Raw genomic sequence first — 23369 nt, forward strand, 5'->3', positions numbered from 1 at the left:
TGCATTCCCGCAAATTAGTGGGTGCCTTGGCATCTTGCATTGGCCCAAACAATACAATTCAATACACCACTGACCTTCTACAAATGTTCCACACTGCATTTTTGGAGCATAAGAGCCTCATCAAAAACAGCAAAAGTGGTCAAGGAGTTGGTCCCCATCTGGCTGCATTGCGTCGACTTTTGCCATCTGATAATCCACTCAAAAAGTTCCTGGACCCCTTTGGATGTCCATCTGTGTACCTGACAGGAACAGACATGATGGAGGGTGTGGAGTGTGGAGTAGGAAATGTTTATGCCAGAGATCAGCTTGCTGTAACCTACCTTGGAAAAAGAGACATGGTTCGCATTGTGCTAAATGGGAAAGGGAGCTTTGCTTTGACGCTTGAGAAACTTAAAGAAAACCTGAGGAAAAACCTCAAGTTAGTGATGCTTTTAGCAGTTAGATATGCCATTGCAAACCAAATGGGTGCCCTGGAATGTGTGCTCCAACAGACACAAACAGACAAAATGCATGGGGAGAGGAATCACTGCGCTGTGAGGCTAGACAATAGGAAATGCACTGCTGATTCTCCCCCTTGCCCAAACTCAGACTACACTCTGGTGATCCATGGCGGTGCAGGAGAAGAGATGATGTTGAACACTGAAGTGGTTGGGGTAATTGAGTTTGCTCTACAGACAGCTCTAACCCTTGGATCCCACTTGCTTGCACAGGGTGGAAGAAGTATTGATGGAGTCCAAAGGTCAGTGGCAGCTCTCGAGGACTGCTTCCTTTTCAATGCAGGTAAAGGCTCAGTATTCAACAAAGATGGAAAAAATGAAATGGAAGCCACCATCATAGATGGCAATTCAATGAGTTCTGGTTCTGTTGCTTGCGTGAAATCTGTGAAGAACCCGATAAAAGCAGCCAGATGTGTCTTGGAGAAAAGCGTACATTCACTCATTGTGGGGGATGGGGCTGAAGAGTTTCTACATGGCTTGGAGGTTAAAGATAAGCCTGTTGAGCCAGAGTACTTCTACACTGATATACGTCAGAAAGAGTTAGCTGCAAAGCTCAGTCGTGGGAATAACTCAAAAAACAATCACCCTCAGACAGTTGGCGCTGTGGCATTAGATCGCTGGCATGGGTTGGCTGCTGCCTCTTCTACAGGTGGGCTAGTAGGAAAGTTGAAAGGGCGAGTTGGGGATACAGCAGTTGTGGGGGCAGGAATCTATGCTGATGACAAAGTGGCTATTACCTGCTCCGGAGATGGAGATGCATTTTTGAGACACACAGTTGCACAGAAAATAGCCAGTCTCTACAATCACAAAGGGTACAGCATTAGAGAAGCATGTAGAGAAGTGATGACCAATAGTCTGAATGGGATTTGTGGAGGAATAATTGCTGTTGATGAGAAAGGTGATGCCACCATTGAAACAAATGCTGGTGTGATGTTTGTGGCATCAATGGTGAATGGCATTTCTAGGGTGGAGGTCCTGAGGCCCATGACGACCTTCTCTGATGTTATCTGGGAAACAGATGAGCTGGTTGCTTTCCTTAATCCAAACCCATGGATCTCTGGGTCAACCACTCTAACAAGAAAAACTCTTAGTGGGGCAAGGAGCATCTTCAAGTTGGCTATACCGGATTTTGTGGCAATGCTAAAAGCAGCAAAAGTTGTTTCAAGCTTGCTATGTGAGCAACTGGGAGTGCATAGATGTGCCTTGGTTTTCAATCCAACACCTGACAAGCCAGCACAGATAAGACTGCTTCCGCTCCATGGCCTTGAGCCAAAGTGGCAACCCCATCTTGCCTGTGAAGAGGAATTCCACAATAATGATCCTGGCTACTGCACCTCAAAAAGTGGCCCTAGGTGTGATGATGAAACACTGACCCACGTGCAAGCGAAGATTAGGAATGGATTGCCAACACCAAATGCACCCTCCTGCTTTGACTTTTTTGGAGATACTTCCAATGATAATATATTCAGTCGCATTGTACGTGGAGAGCAGCAACAGTGGAGAGTGTGGGAAGACAATGAACATGTTGCCTTCCTGACACCATACCCAAACACTCCTGGACTAACAGTTGTGGTTCCTCGTAAGCAACTGTCCAGTGACATCTTTAAACTGGAGGATGCTGACTACGAAGCCCTGATCTTATCCACCTACAAAGTTGCCCAACTAGTGGAGGAGGGGATGGGTGCTGAAGGTGTTGCACTCATTTTTGAAGGCTTTGAGATTGACTACGCTCATGCCAAGCTGATCCCTCTGGTACCTTCACCAGATGGCACTAAGTCTGCTGAGCTGCAACCTGAATTCTTCCAAAAATATCCTGGATATGTGTCATCACTGGATGGCCCCGCAGCTGATCCAGAAACCCTCAAAAAGATCCACACTAAAATAACCCAGTGCAGGCCTCCTCATTCATGGAAAGACCCTCAGTCTCACTCCACACTTGCCATCAAGAGCAACTGGTATCGTAACCTGTTTAAAGTTCAAAACACTCTTTTCCACAGCACAGTTGAATATTTCAACAATACTTGCCAGTTCTCCTATGCTCTTACTCCTCTCACCACAGACACCATCTCCTCACCAATGGGTCTTGGATCTGACTCTGAACCAGTTTCTGTTAACCTGCTTGGCCAGGAAATCTACCTTGCTGACTCAATGCAATTTGTGCTTGAATACTTCCTTCGCTTTCAGGAAAACCTGCCAGGGACATACTACATATCTCCCAGCTTTAGGGGAGAAGACCCTGATGCCACACACTTGAACCAATTTTACCATGTGGAGTGTGAACTGCTGGGTGACATGGACAATGCCATCTCCATAGCAGAGGGTTTCCTGGCTCATCTCACCAAGTCTATGTTGAACAAGCATTCTGATATAATCCTTAACACTGCTGGTACCCTTACACATGTCAAAGCCATGCTAAGTAAGTTAGATGGGAAAACTGTGCTACCAAGGGTCTCTCTAAACGAGGCCATACCCATGATGACCTCTGCAGACTGCTTGGAATGGGTTCAAGATGGCCAACCCCAGTTTGGTAGAAAGCTAACACGCAAAGGAGAGCGGGTCTTGATTGAGAAGTATGGTGGTGCTGTTTGGTTGACTGAAATGGACCATCTAGGGGTTCCCTTTTACCAGGCATATGTGGAGGGAACTGGACGGAGCAAAGCCAAAGCTGCTGACCTTCTTTTGGGGCTGGGTGAGACTGTAGGCCTTGGTGAACGTCATTCCACTTCTGAGATGGTACAGGATGCCCTCAGGCACCATGGAGTGCTCGAGCAGTCCTACAAATGGTACATTAGCATGCGTGAAGTGAAACCACTCCTTACCAGTGGATGGGGCATGGGGACAGAGCGTTACTTGTGTTGGCTGCTTCAGCATGATGATATCAGAGACATTCCCATCATTCCTCGGATGAAAGGAATGAAGTACATGCCTTGATCATGGATTGCCTTCTGGTTCGCAGGCAAATACGTATGATTCACTGGTAACAATCAAGCAAAAGCAGAATAGTCTGTGCATTTTAACCAAAAAAAATGCATCAATCATCCATACTTTGGCCCTCTTAAAGTCTTCACCAATGATTTCTAATTTTGTGTCTATGGATAGACCAAAACTTCTCCCTTTTGTCCTTCCTGACCTTCCTATTATTCTTAAAGATGATTGTTTTTGGAAAAATGTAATGTTTCAGCAGTGTAACTCAAACATGAGTCATCATCACATACATATATATTTTTTTAAAAGTTAACAATAAGATGGTTTTTAACTGTAGAGAATCTCATTTTCTTTTTCAGTTTGAAAGCTACATTATCAATTAAATTGCAAATTCAAAATCCACTCAGTCTGTAACTACATTTTTAAAAGTAGAAATGTCTTTACTCTTTAGTCTTGGGTAAGACCTGTCAGTATAAGTTGCAAGTGATTGGCCATGAAAATTGTGTAGTCTTTAATGCAAGCAAATATTTTGTATTTCTCTATCTTATGTCATCATTTACTTAGTTTAGTTTATTTAAATCAGGGACATTGTAAAAAAAGAAATATTAGTCTCAGAAGAGAAGAGATGCTTTGTACCAGATTTAGCAAACTAGCTCAGTTCCATCTGTTGTCCTTTCTGTCACATTTTGTTTTAATGAAACATATTTATGCGAAAAACAAATGCATCACGTGTCATTGCCTTTTTTTGGGGGGAAAAACATTAGGGACAGTCTAAATTGACGTCTTACCATGTCATTCAAAGCTCCACTGACAAAAGACGATCAGAGGCCTCTTACTATGTGTCTAAGGACAGCTCACAAAACAAAAAAAACGTCTGTGTGTATCTGTGTGTGTCAATGTGGCATTTAAGTTTGAATAATATAGCTGAGTATGAAATTGGTTTAAGAATTGTAAAATGTAATAAAAAAGTGTAAAAACACTTATCATGTCTTCTGGCTTTTAGATTTCAAAACAGCAAGCTTATTATGTTTATCAGATAGATAAGAATAATGGATGGCACTGTCTTCACATGATGCCAAGCCAGGTGGTTTGATTTTCAGATGATAAATCTCACTAAGGCCTACATTTTCTCTGAAATGTAAGTTTTGCTCGAGAATAAAAGGCAATATCTATATATCCAAAACAGAAAGCCCATCATACACATTCCTTGTGACACTTTAGAAAAATTCTTGCTTGTCAACTAATCAACCAATAAATCCTTACTTTTTTGGTACATTCAAAGTTATTGTGAGACTTTAAATACAGTGACTATTGTCTGTACATTAAAGGGTTTTTTTTTTTTAGCACTTTCTATCTCTATTTTTTTCCACTTCACACATCTATAAGGTTTATTACTAAAACATTACTCCAACATTTATACAAAGTGCATGATAGGCAAACAAGTATGACTAGAATATTTTTTATTATTAGTAATATTATGTGTGCAACTCATCAAGTCTGTCAATGTTTAAGTATTTCTTTTTTAAATAAACATTTGTTTGAATATCATGGATAGGTGTCGTTATGTCTAACTGCTAATTACCCGGATGCAGTTTCTAACAGTTTCCGGCTTGTTGGGATCTGACCCCCCGGCTAAAGCAGAGCCCAGCCTCTCCTCTCCTGAAGGATAAAACTAATATTTATTTAATTTCTGAAAAGTAGGTTTGCCACGATTTGTTTTGCTGTATTTCCTTGTGCTTCTTCTCATACTATATCATTCGTATTTTTTTGTGGGTTTATTGGTTGATGAGTGTGTTTTGTCAATAAAGCTGGCTAAAGGTAAGGTCAGCATGTGAAGCTAACAAGCTAACCAAGACATAATGTGTGACTTTCCGTTCAGCGAGCCATTGTTTCTTTCGACAGACGAACCTTGGATGGTTTTATTGTGAATATTTTGGATCCGGAGGATGCTGTGGTGAAGATATAGCACATGTGCAATGTGTGGGATGAGTCACGCGTTGTAGTTAAGGTGGTCTTGTTAGCGTTAGCTTAAGCTAGTTAATAAGTGACTGCCTGACTTAAGAAATAAATCATGTTATTGTGAACTGTTTATTTCACACAAGAGACCAAAATAATGATACGGGAGAGAAGCAGGATCCTGACATCACGACGATGTATTATTATATGTAAATGTGGACCATAACCTTTCATTTCTGTCGTCCATGCTCAGCCTTATCTGGTGAAATGTTTGCAGCATGACGTTAGCTTTTTGCGTCTTTAAAAATGTCTCCTATTATTTATTATAAGTGATTTATAAATAAAGTGACACGTGTAGCTTTCCTGACGGGTTTTGGATGTTTTTTTTTTTTTTTTTTTTACATAAATGAAGGCTGTTCTCTCCTTGTCTTAGATTTAACTTTGCATTGTTCTTCTTTTTTTAATATAAGTTGTGTTTTTGTAACGTCACCAGTAAGCCAATAAGCTGTTCATGGTCTTCTTCATATTAAATATTTCTTCCTCCATCTCCCCTATTCCCAGGTGTCAGGGTGTCCCTCCCCTCTCCAGGTGTGGTCCCTCATGGGCGGCTGGTCTCGCAGTGCCGTCCTGGAGCTCTACCGGGCGCTCCTCCGAGCCGGGCGTCAACTTCAATACACCGACCGTAACTACTATCGCCGCGCCGTGGCTCGCGAGTTTCGCCGCTGCCAGGCCTTGACGGTACCTGAAGATAAGGAGGACGCACTGAAGAGGGGCCAGTTCTTCCTCAACAGCAGATTGGGTGGGCTTATGTAGGGGCAAAGGGGCGTCTGCTGGAGGTGGGTTAAAGAGGGTCAACTGGAGGTGTATCTCCCAGGTGGGTTCATAAAATACTCAGAGATCTGAGACATTTTTATGAGAGATAACTGACTGATGGGTTTTTAGGCTAGTGCAAGTTCAGCTGCTGGGTGTGATTGTTTTTAAACAGATTCTTTGAGAGGTCCATTTTTAATATTTATACACGTAGGGTCTTGTAAACTCAGAGCAAAGAATCCTAGCTAAGTAATATCCTTTTCCTCACACTTCTCACTGCCTTTCTTCATATTGTGCGTTTTCAGTGGCAGGATGGCAGGAGTGAATGGAGACCGTAAAGGGAAGAAAGATGACAATGGGATCGGCACGGCGATTGACTTCATGCTTTCCAATGCCAAGCTTGTGCTGGGTGTGGGTGGCGCAGCCATGCTTGGTATTGCAACGTTAGCTGTCAAAAGAGTGAGAGACAATATGACTTTAAATTTGATAAAGATTTAAAAAAAAAAAACACAATCTGATCGCACCTGAATAATGTGAACACATTTCCTTGTTATGCAGATGTATGACCGTGCCATAAGTGCTCCCACCAGCCCCACCAAGATGGATCATACGGGAAAGAGAAGCTGGGAGGAGCCTGCCTGGATGGGTTCGTCTCCACGGGTACTGAACCAAAACATGAAGTCCACAGTTAGCAGGTCCATGCACTCTCTGCCCACGTCCTCCCATGCTTTTGAACCAGGTGAGAACAACAACGTGTCATTGACCAGATAAATTTGGTTTTCATCAGTGTTTCAAATGTGTTTCTTTTTCATGCTATTTTTGTGATCTAGACCTTCAGCCAGTTGTCATTCTATCTGTTGACAGTCAGCCTGTGTGGAGGAATCTTGCGCTTCCTTTACCGTGGGTTTTTACTGTCAGTGGTGTTGTAGTTAGTCAGCCAAGTGTTTGATAGACTTACTTAAAATATTACAGTTTCTCACATTGTAGTATTTTTGTTTTCAAAGTTGCATATTTTGAAAATGCTTTTTGTCTCTTTTTTTTTTTTTTTTTTTTTTTTTTTTCATCTTCAAAGTAGTCACTTGAAATGTTGAAACAGGAAACATTTCCTTTGTCTATGAAGCAGAAGACTTTGAACCGTTTTTTTTCTTTTCCACAGACTGCCTACGCAGGGCTATGGGTCGAGCCGCTGTGGGAGGAAGTGGCGCCACTCAGTCGGACCTGCTGCGAGCCCGGATGCGTCTCTCCCTGCAGGAACACCTGTGGGGCTTCTACGAAACTCATGTCAACATCCCAACTGAGGAGCAGGCGACGGCCAGGAGGGCAGCACTGGACATCTGTGCCGAACTCAGAGTGTTCCTTCATGCCAAACTACCCGACATGCCGCTCAGAGATATGTATCTGAGTGGCAGTCTGTATGACGACCTGCAGGTGAGGGGGGTCACACACACACACACACACACACACACACACACACAGTTCTGCTTGAAGGCATACGTGTAGAAAATAGAGATAACAGCTTATTTCCACAATCTCTTAGGTGGTGACGGCGGACCACGCTCAGCTCATGGTTCCTCTTATCCTGGAGAAGAACCTTTGGTCGTCCATCCCGGGTGAGGACACCATCATGAATGTCCCAGGTTTCTGGCTCGTCCGCAGAGAGAATTTGGAGTATTTTCCTCGGAACAGCAGCTACTGGGACCGCTGCATGGTTGGCGGTTATCTCTCACCTAAATCTGTCCTAGAAGTCTTTGACAAACTTGTCGCTGGCTCCATAAACTGGCCGGCTATAGGGAGCGTCCTGGACTACATCATTCGTCCCGTGGTCCCCTCGGAAACACTCACCCTGGAGGTGCAGTACGAGAAGGACCGGAAGCTGTATGTGGACTTCTTACCGTTACTGGTGATGGACGATGGGACCTCGCTGATCGCGAAACCACATCGACTTGCGGCAGAGCGCCACGAGAACCTGTGGCGCCAGAGCTTCCGAGTGGCCGAGACGGCGCGACTCAGGGCGCTGGACCAGGAGGACGGAGGATGCCGATGCGCCTGCCTAAAGGTGGCGAAGGCGGTGTGCAAGCTTAACCCCGCCCTCAACACGCTCAATGCAAGCCAGCTCACCAACGCCATCTTGTTGCTGTGCGAAAAAGAAGGCGACTGGACACAGGAAGCGCTGGCAGACCGCTTCCTTCAACTGCTACGCTCACTAGTGGGACACCTTGAGGCTGGGAGGCTGCCATGCGTCCTCAGCCCTAAAGTGAACTTATTCTGTGAGCTGACCGAACAGGAAGTGGACGAGCTCGGGTACACGCTCTATTGCGCCCTCTCAGATCCTGAGGGGCTGCTGAGAACTGCTGCTGAGGAACCACCACAGCCCTAACGACCTCAAACAGAAACATGGCTTCAGAACAACGCAGCACTGAAATATCAATCAGTTACGTGAGCACAGGGACCCATCATGAGGTTCCTGGAAGAAAAAAAACCAACTGCATGGAATCATATCTCCTTCATACTAAAATGTGTCTCCACAAAAAAGAACGGGGGGAAAATAAACACGGTAGCAGTTATGTAATGTTGAGACCTAATATGAAAGCCATTGTGGCGTGATTATAATACTATTTTAAACAGCTGATAACTGAAGCCGATGTATTAATGAGGTTAAAAGCAGAATGGCTGTTTGGGTGTTGCACATTTGATATCGTAATTGAATCTTTGCATTATATTTTTTAATCTGGGTTTTAGAAGACCGAGATGTCTGATGCAGGTAAATGTTCTTCACTCTGTTGTTTTTTTTTCATCCGTGTCTGTGCCACTGTCTGAAGGGTTCGAATGTAATGCGGATTGTGTGTATGCCAACCAAATAAATTGTTAATCAGTCTGAATGACTCGGCATTCTCTGTAGCGGAGCTGCAGTTTGACGGAGATCAGCGTAAAATCAAGGTTCAATGAGATACCTTCATTAATACAGCGGCTGCAGTTTTAAATGTACACGCCACATATACAGAGGGATGTGTGGAAACAAATACAAGGCTATGATGTGACTGTTTGCAGAGTGCATGTGTTACCTAATCTAAAATTCTGTTTATAATGTTTCCAACTCACGCTATTCAGTTAATCTGATACAATGTTGGATAAACATCCAGGGATGAGTTATACAATCATTTATGAATGTGCCATTTGAGTCATGATATCTGAACAAAACGGCATCATTTGATCGGTTTTTTTGGGGGGGGGGGTCAACAAAATGTTTCTGTATGACTTTCTAAAACAGAGCTCCTCTTTGTTAGGAACAAAAGGCTTCTGTCAGTGTCTCTTTCGTTGCTTTAATTTTGTTCATGTCTATCTCTTACCTCCATCTTGGGTTACTTTGCGCTGTCAAAATGTTACATGTGCTTAATGAACTTTGTCAAAATGCTTTAATTCAGATTCCCTTTTCCTCAAGTGTTTTGCAAAAATCTTCAGTTTGCAGGACGCTTTGTCTGAGTCTGAATCTTTGGAAAAGGATTTGTGCACCTGGAGGATCGTTCTCAAGACGACTTTTTTTTTTACCTCTGTAGTTAGATGCGTCTTTGTGGACACACTAAGTCCACATTTAACCCTGATTACCTTTTTAGGTGCCAACCTGGCTCAGCCTGTCTAGAGTAGGTTGCCAGACACATATTAGTGCAGTACACTGGCACGTGATTGGTCAGTTATCGCACATCACCTGACCGGGATTTAAATCCAAACAGTCTGAAACTGCCTCTCAGTTTGTGCGTGTTCTAATAGATTACAGGTGCTAATCTCTTTCAGATGTGATAGGATCAGGATGGATCAATGCACATATCCTGAGGAAAATACAGCAGCTTTGTTAGTCGAGGTGTTTGATTATAAACACGCCTGTGGAAGATGACAGATCACTGTCATAGCTGTGCAGGGGGAAGGAGCTGTCAGACTTTAAAGGGGAATATAACTACCCAAAACATGCTGTCCAAAATAATCACATTGTTGTGTTTTGTTCACTTTTAGCCTTAGAACAAATGGAAAAAAAAAATGCAGTGATAAGGAGCAGGCGTGTCCTCGATTCCAAACCTACCGTTTGTATTATGTACAAAATGGAGGGATTTGGGTTGTCTATAGTTCTTTGTGCTTTAAGTTGATAATCTTAAAAAAACAGGTAAATATTTTTGTATTTATTGTACATTTGTAACTGAAAAGAGCCAAATATTTATTTGCAAGGAATCAATTCCACATGTAAAGTAACACTTATTGTGCTTCATTGTTTAATTCTGGAAGTATTGATACCAGATGAATCCACAATAATTCTGAGTGCTTATTGTCTTCATTCGCTACAAATGGCTACTGTGCTAAAAGACGGGGACTCAATGTCAGACTTTTGTAATGTTATTTGTCGAACAAACCCAAAGTAGATCACTACCTCTACCTTGTGGAGGGTGTACTGGCCATATGCTGTGTTGCATGCTCTGTGTATTATCCCGGCTTTTTCTTTTCATTAGTTCAGCTCTGGAGTTGAATGATGCAGCACTTTGTATACTTCAATAAATGTTAAAAATGGTATACTGAGAGTTAAGCTCCTTTGTTTTTCCATTGAAATACTTGATTTATACCGATCTTACTTATAAATGTAACTTCTTAGAAGAAATGAAGGGAATGATTTTTGTTAAATTGGGACATTACAATCTGAAGATAAGCGCATGAATATCATCCAAACAAAATTAAATCAAGTTTATTAGCATTCAATTGGTCCTCGGCTAACAGTTTCCTTTACTTGTATTACAAAATACAAGTCAATCGCTAATTGCAATATTGACTTGGAAGTGGTAGAATATGCTAGCTGCTAATCTAAAGCTGACATTAGCATTAAATGGTTTTCTAGCTAACATCCCTTACTTGTATAACACAATATGAAATGGAATTTGCTAATTTGCTAACTCCTAGCCAAAATGGGTTAGCTATGAAACAGTTCAATTTTAATGTTAAATGAAAAGCAACTATTGGCGTTCAACATTTAAGCTAACAATGTTAAATTGCATGACACATAATATAGCCAACGCCATGTCTGAGCCGAAGGTCACGTTAATCTCAATCCATCTATCCAAAAATCAACAATTGAAGACATTTTTAAGTTTTACTGTGTTTTATTTGGTTTTAAAATTCACAGCTTTTTTAAAAAGAAACATCCTGAGATACGAGTGAACAGCCCAATAATACTGTCGTACTACACTCACAACAAAATCTTATTTATATCAAAGAAAAAAAATGCTGTATGCGACACACTGAAAGTATATAAATTAGCAAGAACAGCTGAAGTAAAAATAAAAATGCATAGTTGCAATTTAATATTGCTGTGATAATGACGTGAAAGAAACCAAGAGAATCAGTCCCTTTGTTCAGAAGCAGCAACACAATGCGTCACTCCTTGTTATGTAGCATCCACACCTGCTTATTAGAAACCAGTCTCTCTCAGAAAATGTTTTTATGGCAAGCCCAGCTCTACAGTGCAACAACCATTAGACCAAACACTTTTAATTGATGCAAATCAAAGAAATGCAAAATAGATGATGAAATGTACAAATCTACTAGAGAAGACAACTTTTCAGTAAACTACTTGGCTGCGGCAAACCCCACGCGATCAGCATTCCTGTCAAACACAGTGTAGTACTTTCCGATGAATACGTCTCCAAGAATCCACAGGGGTCCAGCTGGCGGTGGGATATCCATCGCCATGAAGCCTGACAGACAGATCGTCGATCCCATCTGAGATTCCTGCAGCAAAAGGAGAGAAGTAAAATTGTAAACAATGTTTTTTACAACACATCTCCATGTGCACACAACTAGTAGATGCTTTATAAAAAAGGACTTTTGTTTCTCGGTTTTATGAACAAGCCAAATCTGAAAAATCCTAAGTATTTAATATTACCTGATAATGAAAATGCAAATACAACAAAGAGTTCTCAGGGCATACTTTAAATACTTGAGTCTGAGGGGCCAGTTACACTTAATGGTCTGCTATCCCCAAGTCAGTTGTTACTGTGAGGGAACTCTTTCTAAAATGGGTGTACCTTCATGATATAATCATCTCCAGACAGGTTGAACTGCTTCCCTCCGATGTTGAAGGAGATTACAGGGAGTGATGGGATCTTCTTACATTCAATCAGGTACTTTAGAGAGGGGAAGAAGAAGAAAAGAACATGCTTTAGAGTTAAACGTTTCATCTGGGTATGGCTAGGTGAGAAAACCATCTCTATTGAAGAGCGTCATAAAAATGTATGATATCAGGATGATTCACTTTGGACGTTTTCCAGATAAAACAAACAGCCTATCAAAGAAGAATAAATCAGACACCAGTCTAGTTTTTAGCTTGCACACCTAACACTTTCTTCTTGTTCAGGTTGCATCAATGTAACTTTTTCAGTCCTGGTTTCTGTAACTGAACCGGATCAAGGGTTTTAGTTGTTGGATGTCTGGTTCCGCCGAGCCCTACACGTCTTCCAGTAATTCATTTTCATCTTTTATGTTCAGCTGTACCTCTCCCATCAGCAGGGGCAGCGCTCCAATGGCTTTGTGCAGCGCTCGGATTTCCTCCACAGGTCCGACCATCAGGGAGGTTCCCGTATCCACAATCGCCTGGCAACCTGCTTTGCAGAGAGTCAGCTGGTTGCCAACTTCAACTCTGCAGGGGGACGGTAAGAGAGGAAGCAGCATGTACACAGAGACAAGTTCATGTCAGTCATGTTGTTAATGCAGCCGATCAGCCCAAGAAAACAGTCTTTGAAGATCATCGTTTACGAGTTCAAACCGAAAAAGGGAAACTTGTGTCCATAAGAAACATAAACCGAAATTTGTCAACCAAAAACTACAGCGTTTCCCACTTCCTGTTACTACAGGACCACAAAAAGCATCATTCTCACGCGTTCATCTTGATCTGCCAGTAGGCTTTTCTTGTGACGTTGACATAGTGTATGTCTCCAGTGTAGTACTGGGGGTCTGTCCCGCCCAGCACCAGCTCTCCTCCGACTGCTGCTTTCGTGTCTCTGACAGATACAGAAGGAGAATTAACTGTGGGAGGACATAAAGACACCAACATGTGCCAACTTCTTTCACAACCTACAAAACCCCCCCTCAATTCATGATGCAACTACTGAAAGAAACAGCAAGAAACCAATTAAAGCAGAAACCCACTGATTTAGCCTTCTTTTTTCCCTCACTTATTGAAGCAGAAACCAACCTGCTTATGTAAAAAGAGAAAATGTTCTGGGGAAGCAGCTTGGCAGCCATGGCTGTATCAAAAACAGGGGTCACATTGGCCACTGATATCGATGGGTAGCCCATGCCCAAGACCCCATCAAACCGTGCCACAGCAAATGTGATTCCAGGCTGCTTCACGGCTTCACCAAACTGCTGTTTAGGAATTGGCAGACCTGCAATCTGAAGGAAAGAGAAGAAGGAGAGAAAGACGTCAATACAGAACACAGCTTTTTTTTTTTTTTTTTTAATTAAATAATAGGAATGGTGTGACCACCCAAATTTGAGGAATGCAGTTGGACAAAAAAAGGGCTGTGTGAGGGAGCGAGCGAATGTTTCTGGGTCTTACAGAGACAGTGTCCTCACTGATGAAGCCAGACAAGCTGCCTCTGCCGTACCGAATAGAGAATAATGTGCCGTTCTTGACGTAAGTGCTCGATTTCTTTGAGTTGTAGCGATGATGGAGCCCTAGTGGGAGAATGGAGTCGACAAAACAACAAATTACAGATTCCATAGACTTCCATAACGACTGCAAACACGAAGTCGGCAAGGCGATTAATAAACAATGGTCATGCATTTTTACAGACAGTTGTTGTCCGTCAGTCTAAAGCCTTGCACACATTTAGCCAAAACGGAGTATTCCTCTGACACCGGTGCTGTAAACTTCATAGAAATTGTTGGAAAACACACATTTCGGGCTTTGCTGTGCTAGCACCTCACAGTTTTGTTTGCTTTCGTCACATGCAAGTCTATGTTCAAACTGTTGTTTCGCACACATTACAGAGTTGGATCTGTGCATTGACTGGGACTCCACAGACACCAGGCGCCCTTTAAAAGGCAATATCTGAGACTCCAATGGATTACTCTATTCCTATCATCTGTATACCATTAACTTTAGTAAACTGTCAATACTTGTGAAGTCAATGGCTGAGCTATTCAGAGTTACATCTGGCAGTTTTTAAGTTATTTAATTTGTATCCAGAATATTTAAAAGTTGTCCTGGGTCTCATTTAAAAAGCAGAATAACTGATATACTCTAAATAACAGTTTACTGTTCCCAAGAATGAGGGCTTTAAATGTGGATCTTAACATATTATTTTCCCAAATCTAAATCTATTTTCTAAAACCCCTTATCCCCTGAACAATCTGATTGGAGGTTTGGAAGAAGTGAAGGGACAGTAAAACATTTTAAATCTACCATGTGACATCTTGACCTGCTTTCTGTAAAGTGTCTCAAGATGACGTCTGTTATGAATTGGCACTATACAAATAAAGATCGGCTGTATTGTCTTTCACGTTCTAAGGATTGGTTCAGCCACAATTAAGGTCAAGGTTTCTCGTCCTACTTAAAATATAATGTAATTAAATTGACTTTCATAGTTAAAGTGTTATTGTGAGGCATGACTGAACAGTTACTGGAAATGACAGCAAGCACATTTCAACAACCATACAACACTGTCAAATGTATGCAGGAAAGATTTAGGTAAATGGCAAACTTTTGAAGAAATAACGAGAAATGTGATTTTTTTTTTTTCTTCATAAATGAGAGACACACTCAAAGTAACTCACAGCAGGCCACGTCAAGAAAAGAGCAGTGAATGGAGGGGACCCAGAGGTTGGAGGAGCCGGTGTCAAAGAGCACAGTGAAGTCCTGAGGAGGGGTCCCGATGCTGATCACCCCGTAGTACTGGGCCTGAGAGGACAGAAGAGATCGACTGTGAAACCATTCCTTCATTAAAAAGGATCAAATACAGCACCAAAGGAAGAACTGATTTTCTGATTCAATTTGATCATCACCGACACCTTTCATCAACCAATCATTCACAGATAGAGGAATTTCTTTTTTTTTTTTTTTACTTTTTCTTTTTTTTTCCTCAAAACATAAAAAAGCACTTGAGACAAGGCCAGAGATGAAAAAGATAAAGAAAAAAATGATTAAGGAATTTCTTATACGATATCTGTAGGAGATTGGCCAAGTATGTATCCACATACGAGGAATGTGACTAACATTTCCGCTGAGCGCAGGCATAGCTAATAAAATGAAGGAAATCCTGCATATGAGGCTTCTTGTAAAGGTGCACTACAATAACATTGTCAACTTTATTAATCTAAATAGATCAGTCATTTTGAATACGGTTGTTCATAGTAACAGGATATAAAGGGAAATGAAAAGGTCAACTTTTGATGTCCGTTCTGTTTCAGTTTTACATTCTTCCTCCTCCCCTTTATCTCACTTGCACTGCTGCTCAAATATTGCACTTTTTTCTGTATCCCACAATGCCTTTGGTCAACACATCTGGGATCACGTGTGAAAGTGTTGTGGACGTGTCACACTGTAAACGCTTTTCAGGCTTCCACAAAATAGACTCCCCCAATAAAAAGAAACAACCGTCAACTTTAGTCATTTTCTACTAAAATCCCAGATAACGTAATGTTGACTGAGATCTGCGTTTCTTTAATGAAAGTATATACACATACATCCATGAAGTTGGTCAGCCTCTCTATAGGCACTTGTGGGGAGGACAGGCTGCTTGGTGCTCTGGTGCCTTTTGCTAACGCCTTTAGTTCCTCCAGAGTCTTCCCATTGTCACTCATCAGGCGACGCATGCTTCTGGTTTTATGAAGGGGGACTCTGAAAAAAAAAATTAAATAAATAAATATTGGATTAAGTGTCACAAAAAACAGACACTATGCAAGACATATGTAGAAGTCTCCTGAAGGAATATGTTTATTGTGCATCATTTTCTACTGCAATTAAAAAGTCAAGTAAACTAACTTTCAAATAATAAATATTTAATAAGCAATTTATCCATACTTTAATATTCTGCTCCTCAGAGGTCAAAACCATTCACTTACTGAACACTTGTTTGTTTTTTAAAAGCACATTTTATTCAGATACAACTTCAATGCAAACGTTGTATAAAATGTTCATTTAATAAGTGTCATAGTCAGACTGAAAGGTGAAAAGGCAGCACCTCTCTTATTACACATATGCAACTTTCCCAACTACCTTAAAACCTTAGAGGTAGGAAAAATGTTGTTGAAAAGGCAAAAACAAACAAACGCACACTTTGGTTATCTGAATGCTTGTTATTGCGCTTTTCTTCTCTTTGGTTCAACGTGACTTGTTCCCTTTAGCACCTGTCTTGTTTCTCAAGAACAGTTTGTTCTGCAATTCTACAACTGAAACACTTTATGACACTGACAGAACCAATGTTTGATTTTTGGACTCAAATGAGTAGTGACATCACTCGCTATTGCCTTCCTAGGTACATGATACATTTCTGATAACTATGATTCCTTTGTTTGTAAACTCCTGCTGTTAAATGTAGATGTGAAAGAGACCAGTAAGGCCATCTGCGCAAAGAAACTTCCTGCTTTGGACTTTTTTTGAAACAGTGCAAACTCAACAAAGTTGCGAAGTCCATATGTTATATGTGATGGGTTGTATATTTGTTATTTACAAACCAATAAACTCAACTCATTCTGTCGCCTAAATCCTGAGCTCACATTAATTGTCAACATGTGTGGTTTATTATTATGACCAGAGAACACGGAAGTCCCATCACAGACTCAAGTGCGCATACAATCACCTGATAAGAAGTCCACTTATGGGTTATAAAAACGATCACTGGGATGTTACAATAAAATGTTGGCTCGTGTTAGGTGCAGAAATGTAAACTGACTAAACAGTTTTACCTGATTATGGCGCCTGTTTGTGTTACCAACAACACAGCGAGGAGACAAAATACTTCCCGTGGGGTCATTTTCGTCCTCGTGGGGAAAAAAGCCCAACTCCACTTAATATGATATCAGATAATACCTCGACACTAAACACCACAGTCAACCCAAGCAGACAGCGGAGTTAGAATCAGCGCTCTGATGAATTTCGGGTTTACTTCCTCGCTATGAAGCTCAGCGATTGGAGGAAAATAATCAGGAACGTGTTCTGATTGGTGGAAAAGGATGACCATCATCTCGTATTACAAACCGGTGCACACAGTCTGTGAACGGTCACGAGGTGGGTGTGATGCGAGTGTGAAATGAATGATAAAGCACGCACTAACTCATTTACTCAGTGTGGGTTTGTTCCAAAGACCATGGCTGAACAAACTACATGGTTGGTTATTCCCCCACGGAATGAGCCTCACAATACAGGCTTTAAAAGCTCCCACATAGGCCACATAAACATTGGCCATTCAAATGTTTGCATGCTTATTTTCTATGTAGGCTGATCTATGAATCATCAAATCCTTCATCAAACAGCATTCATGTCACGAATATCAGTATGATGTTCTAAATTTCTGCTGCTTGTTTCTGCTATCAACATATTGGTTCATTATTATAATTATAAGTCTCATTGCATGCAACAGAAAACATAAACATACATGAGGCTACTTATAGCTATAAGAGTAAAAGTGTCTTATCACTTTAAAGTCCATTGTTGTACAATGTGCGTTGTAGTTTGTTGCACCTAATCAGATCTGTTTTGTATTTCTTTATGTATTAAAACGAGGTTTAGAGCAGAGGGTGTCAGTGGTGATAATATGATGCAAGCATGCCAACATGGTAGATGTACTGTAAAGGACAATTTAGAGAATTAAGAAGTAAATAATTAAAAGTTAGCTTTAGTTGGAAAGGAGCTTTTAGCCAGTGAGGGATGTGTAAAGTGTTGTTTCCAATTGAAACATAATCGTGAACTAGATTTAGAGCAACCAGCAGGAGTAAGCTTGACATGAAGCCAGCTGGAAAAATATCAGAGACTTGCCCTCCAAAAACATAAACATGGCGTGGCTCACCTAATCAGCACACCCATTTATTTTGATGTGCAACTAGCTTGTTGGTTGAGGCATGTGGAGCATGCACAATCAGTGTAGAGGCAGAGTGTGCAAATAAATCATTCATTTTATAAATACAAACAAATGCATGAAAACGTACAGAGTTTGTGATAGTAAGATATTTTTTGTGCTGTTGAACAGAGCAGCTAACTCCTTAACCCTGAATTTACTTAGAAACATAATTAGAAGTAGCACACAAATATGAATAATTAAAAAGCATAACGTTCAAATCACAGTCCTCGACTAGAGTTCCCTTTTAAACTCAGACACATGACTAAGCATAAAAGCAGTTACAGAACACATCACAAAAAACACACACTCACTTAGCCTGTTGGACGAGTACAAAAAAACAAACACCCTAACATAAAGACTGACGTTCATACATGAAATTCTTTCTACACACCCTTCAATAACAATCAAACCTGCACTGTTGACAACAGGAATATCTGATCGACAAAAGGTAAACGATTCAACTTTAAAGTGAAGACTTGATTTTTGGTAAGGATAGTGGAGTTCAGGTTGATGTGTTTGGCATGGGTGGTTATGATGAAGTCTCAAGGATATTAATATCAATCAAAGCAGTGACTTCCTCTCACATTGTTGTGGGTTTATGGATGTTTGAGTGACAGTTCTGACAGCCTCCTGTCCTCCTGTTCAGGTGTTGAAATTTGGCAGACGTAAGGTCACACCCAGACTTTTTTTATTTGAATGCAGGGATATCCCACCTTCAGGCTTCGTTAGTCTGGATGACAGTGAAAGAGAAGCAGGCAGCTATGGCTTCTACGGTCTGACAAAGCTTCAAACATTGAGCAATTTCCTAAACTGGATCCATAATCAAAGGACTAGCTTTTTAACAGGAACATGACGGTAAGAATCAGTTCTTTCTGTTGCCTGTAAATTATTAAATATATATGTTTGTAATGTTATGATAATTAATATGAGATTGTAAGTGTTTAATTAGAGAAAGGTAGTTTCTTTCTTTAAAATCAGGTTCACCTTCTTCTCGTCAATCTAAACAAGCGCTTGGGGTTCCTTACAGGGGGTTTTCAAGTAACAGCAACTCTCTTTATAGTTGATATAAAAGTGGATGTTTTATCATCAATGGTTTACATCATAATGCATTATTATAAAGTAGAGTATAGCATTTTAACCCAAACATTAAAAAACAACAAGCTGTAAGACTATGTGGCAATTCAAAACACAAACAGTGTTAGACAGAAGCCATAATGTGGTGAAAGTATTTGACTTTAATCCCACTGCTCAAGCAACAATAAGTTCAAAGACTGTATAAATAATGTATTACTCATTGTCAATATTTAGAAAATGTGTGTGTGTGTGTGTGTGTGTGTGTGTGTGTGTGTGTGTGTGTGTGTGTGTGTGTGTGTGTGTGTGTGTTTATATATATATATATATATATATACATGCTGCTTTTATGAGTCAAAAAGATGCATCAATATGAATTTGGGTTTGTTTGATAAAACATTTAAAAACTTCTCACAGAAGCTTTAAACTGAAAGATTGCCCAATTTAAGCCAGATTTAAATTGGTATTGAAAAAATAAAATTGGTAAGTTATAGAAAAATGAAGCATCCTTCCATTTGTCACGTCTTGAAATATCAGCCACCAGGATCAAAACTGAACTGAATTTTCTCGCTTTTGAAACCTGATCCAAGAGGCCACTTGAGGACCTGCAATTTTGGCACCTAAGCTTTACATACTTTCTGAGCACTTGAAGTTGCTTCTTGGTTAACAATGCTTTGACAGAGTAATGGGGGAAAATCCAGGAAAGAATTTATATGAATGCTATAAGCATATGAGCAAGAAATACAGCAGTCTTTCAGGTAGACTTTCCTTTGTTGCATGTGCAGTTCATGCACATCTACTGAAATTGTTCCTGTCTGGAATGCTAATGCATAAGCTTTGTTACTCATTTTATCTATGCTTTTATTAAATCTTTATATCATTTATTGTTGTTGATCAATCATTGCCAAGGAGCAACTCTCAACGACCACCATCAGTGGTTGGATATTTCCAGTGGTTTGGTTGGGTCTAGTCAGAAATTATTTTGGGAGGCCTTACAACCAGCGTTAATCTGTCCAAACACTTACTCCTCTTCCTCTTTTTTCCTGGTTCTTTTTTCTGTCCTCTAGACATATAATTCCTCTTCATTTGTCTTTTGTTTACTTTCTTTGACAAACTTTGGTTTTTACTGCAAAAATGCAGTTGGGCCCCTTAGGGACTTTTCCAACTGTCATAGCAAAATTTGGGCCACTGCTTTGGTTTAAGTTTGCGAGTCCTCAGGATCCCCCTACCAGTCTGGGGCCCAAAGCAGTTGCCTGCCATGCCTGTTGACAAGCAGCACTTCTGGATATTTCTATACAGTCAGTTAAACAAGAAGTTTCATGCTGCAGATTAACAGCAACAGCCTTCTTTCCTCGTAGCTCAATTGTCACATATTTTGGGGTCATTTTCTGTCACTATAAACTCCCATAGCTGCCCAAACCTCCAAGCAAGCACTCCCAGATGGCCACTGTCACCTTCTTCTATGATGGCCCATAGGTGACCCATGAAAACCAGGAGGAATTAAAGGTAAATACAAATTAATTTTACAGGTGCAGTTAAAAGTTCATTTGAAGGCAAAAATTACTTTAAAAAATGGTGTTCTTGCATGCGTTTTATCATCAGGCTCAATCTTAAGAGCGATTGGAAACTTCTAAGTTGGTGTACTTATTAGAAATCCAAAGACTTGTTCTCTTGTTTTTTAGGTACATTTTATTATAGTTCATGTTTCCCAAAAAACAACAACTTTGCAGTTGTGTTTATTTAACTTAGATGATCGCTTTTTAGATGATAGCTACAGTTCCAATTATAGGCCATTCATTTTTACTTACATACAGTACCTGTTATTGATGCTTTTTGCCAGCCTGAAGTTATGGATGAAGACCTTTCTGAAGTCGTGGATAAAGGCCAGTCTGAAGTCATGGATAAAGGCCAGTCTGAAGTCATGGATAAAGGCCAGTCTAAAGTCATGGATGAAGACCTTTCTGAAGTCATAGATAAAGGCCAGTCTGAAGTCATGGATGAAGGCCAGTCTAAAGTCATGGATGAAGACCTTTCTGAAGTCATAGATAAAGGCCAGTCTGAAGTCATGGATAAAGGCCAGTCTAAAGTCATGGATGAAGGCCAGTCTGAAGTCATGGATGAAGGCCAGTCTAAAGTTATGGATGAAGGCCAGTCTAAAGTCATGGATGAAGGCCAGTCTAAAGTCATAGATAAAGGCCAGTCTGAAGTCATAGATAAAGGCCAGTCTAAAGTCATGGATGAAGGCCAGTCTAAAGTTATGGATGAAGGCCAGTCTAAAGTTATGGATGAAGGCCAGTCTAAAGTCATGGATGAAGGCCAGTCTAAAGTTATGGATGAAGGCCAGTCTAAAGTTATGGATGAAGGCCAGTCTAAAGTCATGGATGAAGGCCAGTCTGAAGTCAAAGTCAAACCTGTTCCTCGTCCCAGGTCTAAAATACAACCAAAAGACCAGAGACCAGACACTAACAACTCTGCTGATTCTGTAGACTCAACCAGCAGTACAACCAATGGAAAGGTCAGTTAACGAGATTTTGAGCCTTTGTGATCCTTACTTAACAATGCTGACAGATGAGTGCCTAGTGACACATTAAAATGGGTGACGGCTACATTTATTTCTATGTCCATCTTTCTCCAGAGTTCCCCTCTCAGTGAAAAACCTGCAGTCCATAAGAAGCTTGGTCCTGCTCGTCCCAGACCTCCAAGCATATGTTTGACTTCAATTGTTACCTCAACCAACACCAAGAAGGAGAATATTTATACCAATGCAACATTTGAAACAACTGTGGAGGTGACTTATTTGAAACCAAGAGATTAGAGACTCAAACTGATATTTTTATTTGACATTCTTTTTTTTCTTTTTTTGTTGTTGTTTACAATTAGGAAACTTGATCTTTGTTAATTGAACATCTTAAGAGACGATTCAGAATCTTGGCACATTGTTTTGTAATTATTTTTTATCATTTATGCTAAGCTAAATTGACATTGCTTCTGGCTATTGCCTCAGATTTAATTGCTTAAAAGAAAGAGAAACTGGCATTGTAACCCTATAACCCCTAACCCTAGGATAGGTGTATTTGCAAATTTGATTTGATGCAAATTTCAATATATTTTTGTTTTAAATAATGTCTTTCAGATCTGAACATTTTACAAAGAGGTTTGGATAATTACACAACTAGAGACAACTGCTTATTTCTTTCTATGTTTCTCTGCCAGCCTCCAGCTGAGGGTAAAGAGAAAACCAAATCTTCTTCTCTACCAAAGCCTGAACGCCCACCTCTTCCTACTGTCTACTATGCGAGACTAGCTTCTTCAATGAAGCTTAAATCTTGGGTAAGTACTAACTTGTTTAAAAACTGGATGTAGATGCTTGCATTTACTTTTTCTTTTTTGGCCACGGTTGAATAATGCTAAATGACAAAAAACTATTGTTTTAACATCCAGGCTAAATATTCCATTGTGATATTCTTATGATGATCCGAAGGGAAGATTTCTTTCATGAAGTAATGACTGGTAATGGTTTTAGCCATAGTTACACATAATCTACTTTTTTTCGTCACCGACAGATTTTTTTTTTCCAGTTTAAAACTTAAAATTTAAATATGCCAAATATTTAACGGTCTTCTGTCTTGTTAATTGTTCCATCTTGGCTAGAATAACACTGACAAAGAACAGAAACCAAGACGTCAGACCATCAGCTCTATGCAGCAAACTCCGGTCTCCTCAGCTCTCTTGGAAGAAAAGGTAGACCAGTGCAAGACTTACAATGATACGTGGGTAACTGGCAGAGTTAAAGTCATGTACTGCGGAAAAAGATTCTGTGACTTTTGATAATAATGACATTACTATAGTTTTAATCAGATCATAGGTTGTTATTGTCATCAAATATCCACCCAACAGTCTGCATTAACTCTCTGGATAAAGGAATGTTGGAAAAAATTCTGTGTTTTCATTTTGTGTTATGCAACCACATTGCTTTGATTTTAAGGTCACAGAAAGACCTGCAGTCCCGCCTCGGCTG

The 23369-nt window shown here is 40.4% G+C and overlaps 2 protein-coding genes across 2 annotated transcripts; one reads left to right on the forward strand and one right to left on the reverse strand.

The window, feature by feature from the left end:
• The first annotated feature begins 6161 nt into the window (after positions 1–6161).
• mief1 (mitochondrial elongation factor 1) lies at positions 6162–9063 on the forward strand. Its single transcript, XM_079366177.1, has 5 exons — positions 6162–6252; positions 6494–6647; positions 6747–6927; positions 7345–7616; positions 7726–9063. The coding sequence occupies exons 2-5, from the start codon at positions 6501–6503 to the stop codon at positions 8563–8565; spliced, it is 1440 nt and encodes a 479-aa protein (XP_079222303.1). The 5' UTR covers positions 6162–6252; positions 6494–6500; the 3' UTR covers positions 8566–9063.
• Positions 9064–11303: 2240 nt separating this feature from the next.
• Positions 11304–17331, reverse strand: napsa (napsin A aspartic peptidase). Its single transcript, XM_079366180.1, has 9 exons — positions 17130–17331; positions 15909–16062; positions 15000–15123; positions 13780–13898; positions 13414–13613; positions 13097–13219; positions 12714–12858; positions 12248–12346; positions 11304–11951 (listed from the first exon to the last, which is right to left on the reverse strand). Exons 1-9 carry the CDS (start codon positions 17195–17197, stop codon positions 11790–11792), a joined length of 1194 nt encoding a protein of 397 aa, XP_079222306.1. The 5' UTR covers positions 17198–17331; the 3' UTR covers positions 11304–11789.
• Positions 17332–23369: the final 6038 nt, after the last annotated feature.

The sequence above is a fragment of the Symphodus melops genome (assembly GCF_947650265.1).
Source record: "Symphodus melops genome assembly, chromosome: 17".
Classification (NCBI taxonomy): Eukaryota; Metazoa; Chordata; class Actinopteri; order Labriformes; family Labridae; genus Symphodus; species Symphodus melops.

Excerpts from the sequence above, each read along its gene's own strand:
- napsa (XM_079366180.1), bottom strand. The coding sequence starts at position 17,197 with ATGACCCCACGGGAAGTATTTTGTCTCCTCGCTGTGTTGTTGGTAACA. Across the intron at positions 15,124-15,908 it reads GGCTGACCAACTTCATGGAT|GCCCAGTACTACGGGGTGAT; the intron begins GTATGTGTATAT and ends CTGTCCTCTCAG. Across the intron at positions 11,952-12,247 it reads GAGATGATTATATCATGAAG|GAATCTCAGATGGGATCGAC; the intron begins GTACACCCATTT and ends CTTTTGCTGCAG.
- mief1 (XM_079366177.1), top strand. The coding sequence starts at position 6,501 with ATGGCAGGAGTGAATGGAGACCGTAAAGGGAAGAAAGATGACAATGGG. Across the intron at positions 6,928-7,344 it reads CTCCCATGCTTTTGAACCAG|ACTGCCTACGCAGGGCTATG; the intron begins GTGAGAACAACA and ends TCTTTTCCACAG. Across the intron at positions 7,617-7,725 it reads GTCTGTATGACGACCTGCAG|GTGGTGACGGCGGACCACGC; the intron begins GTGAGGGGGGTC and ends ACAATCTCTTAG.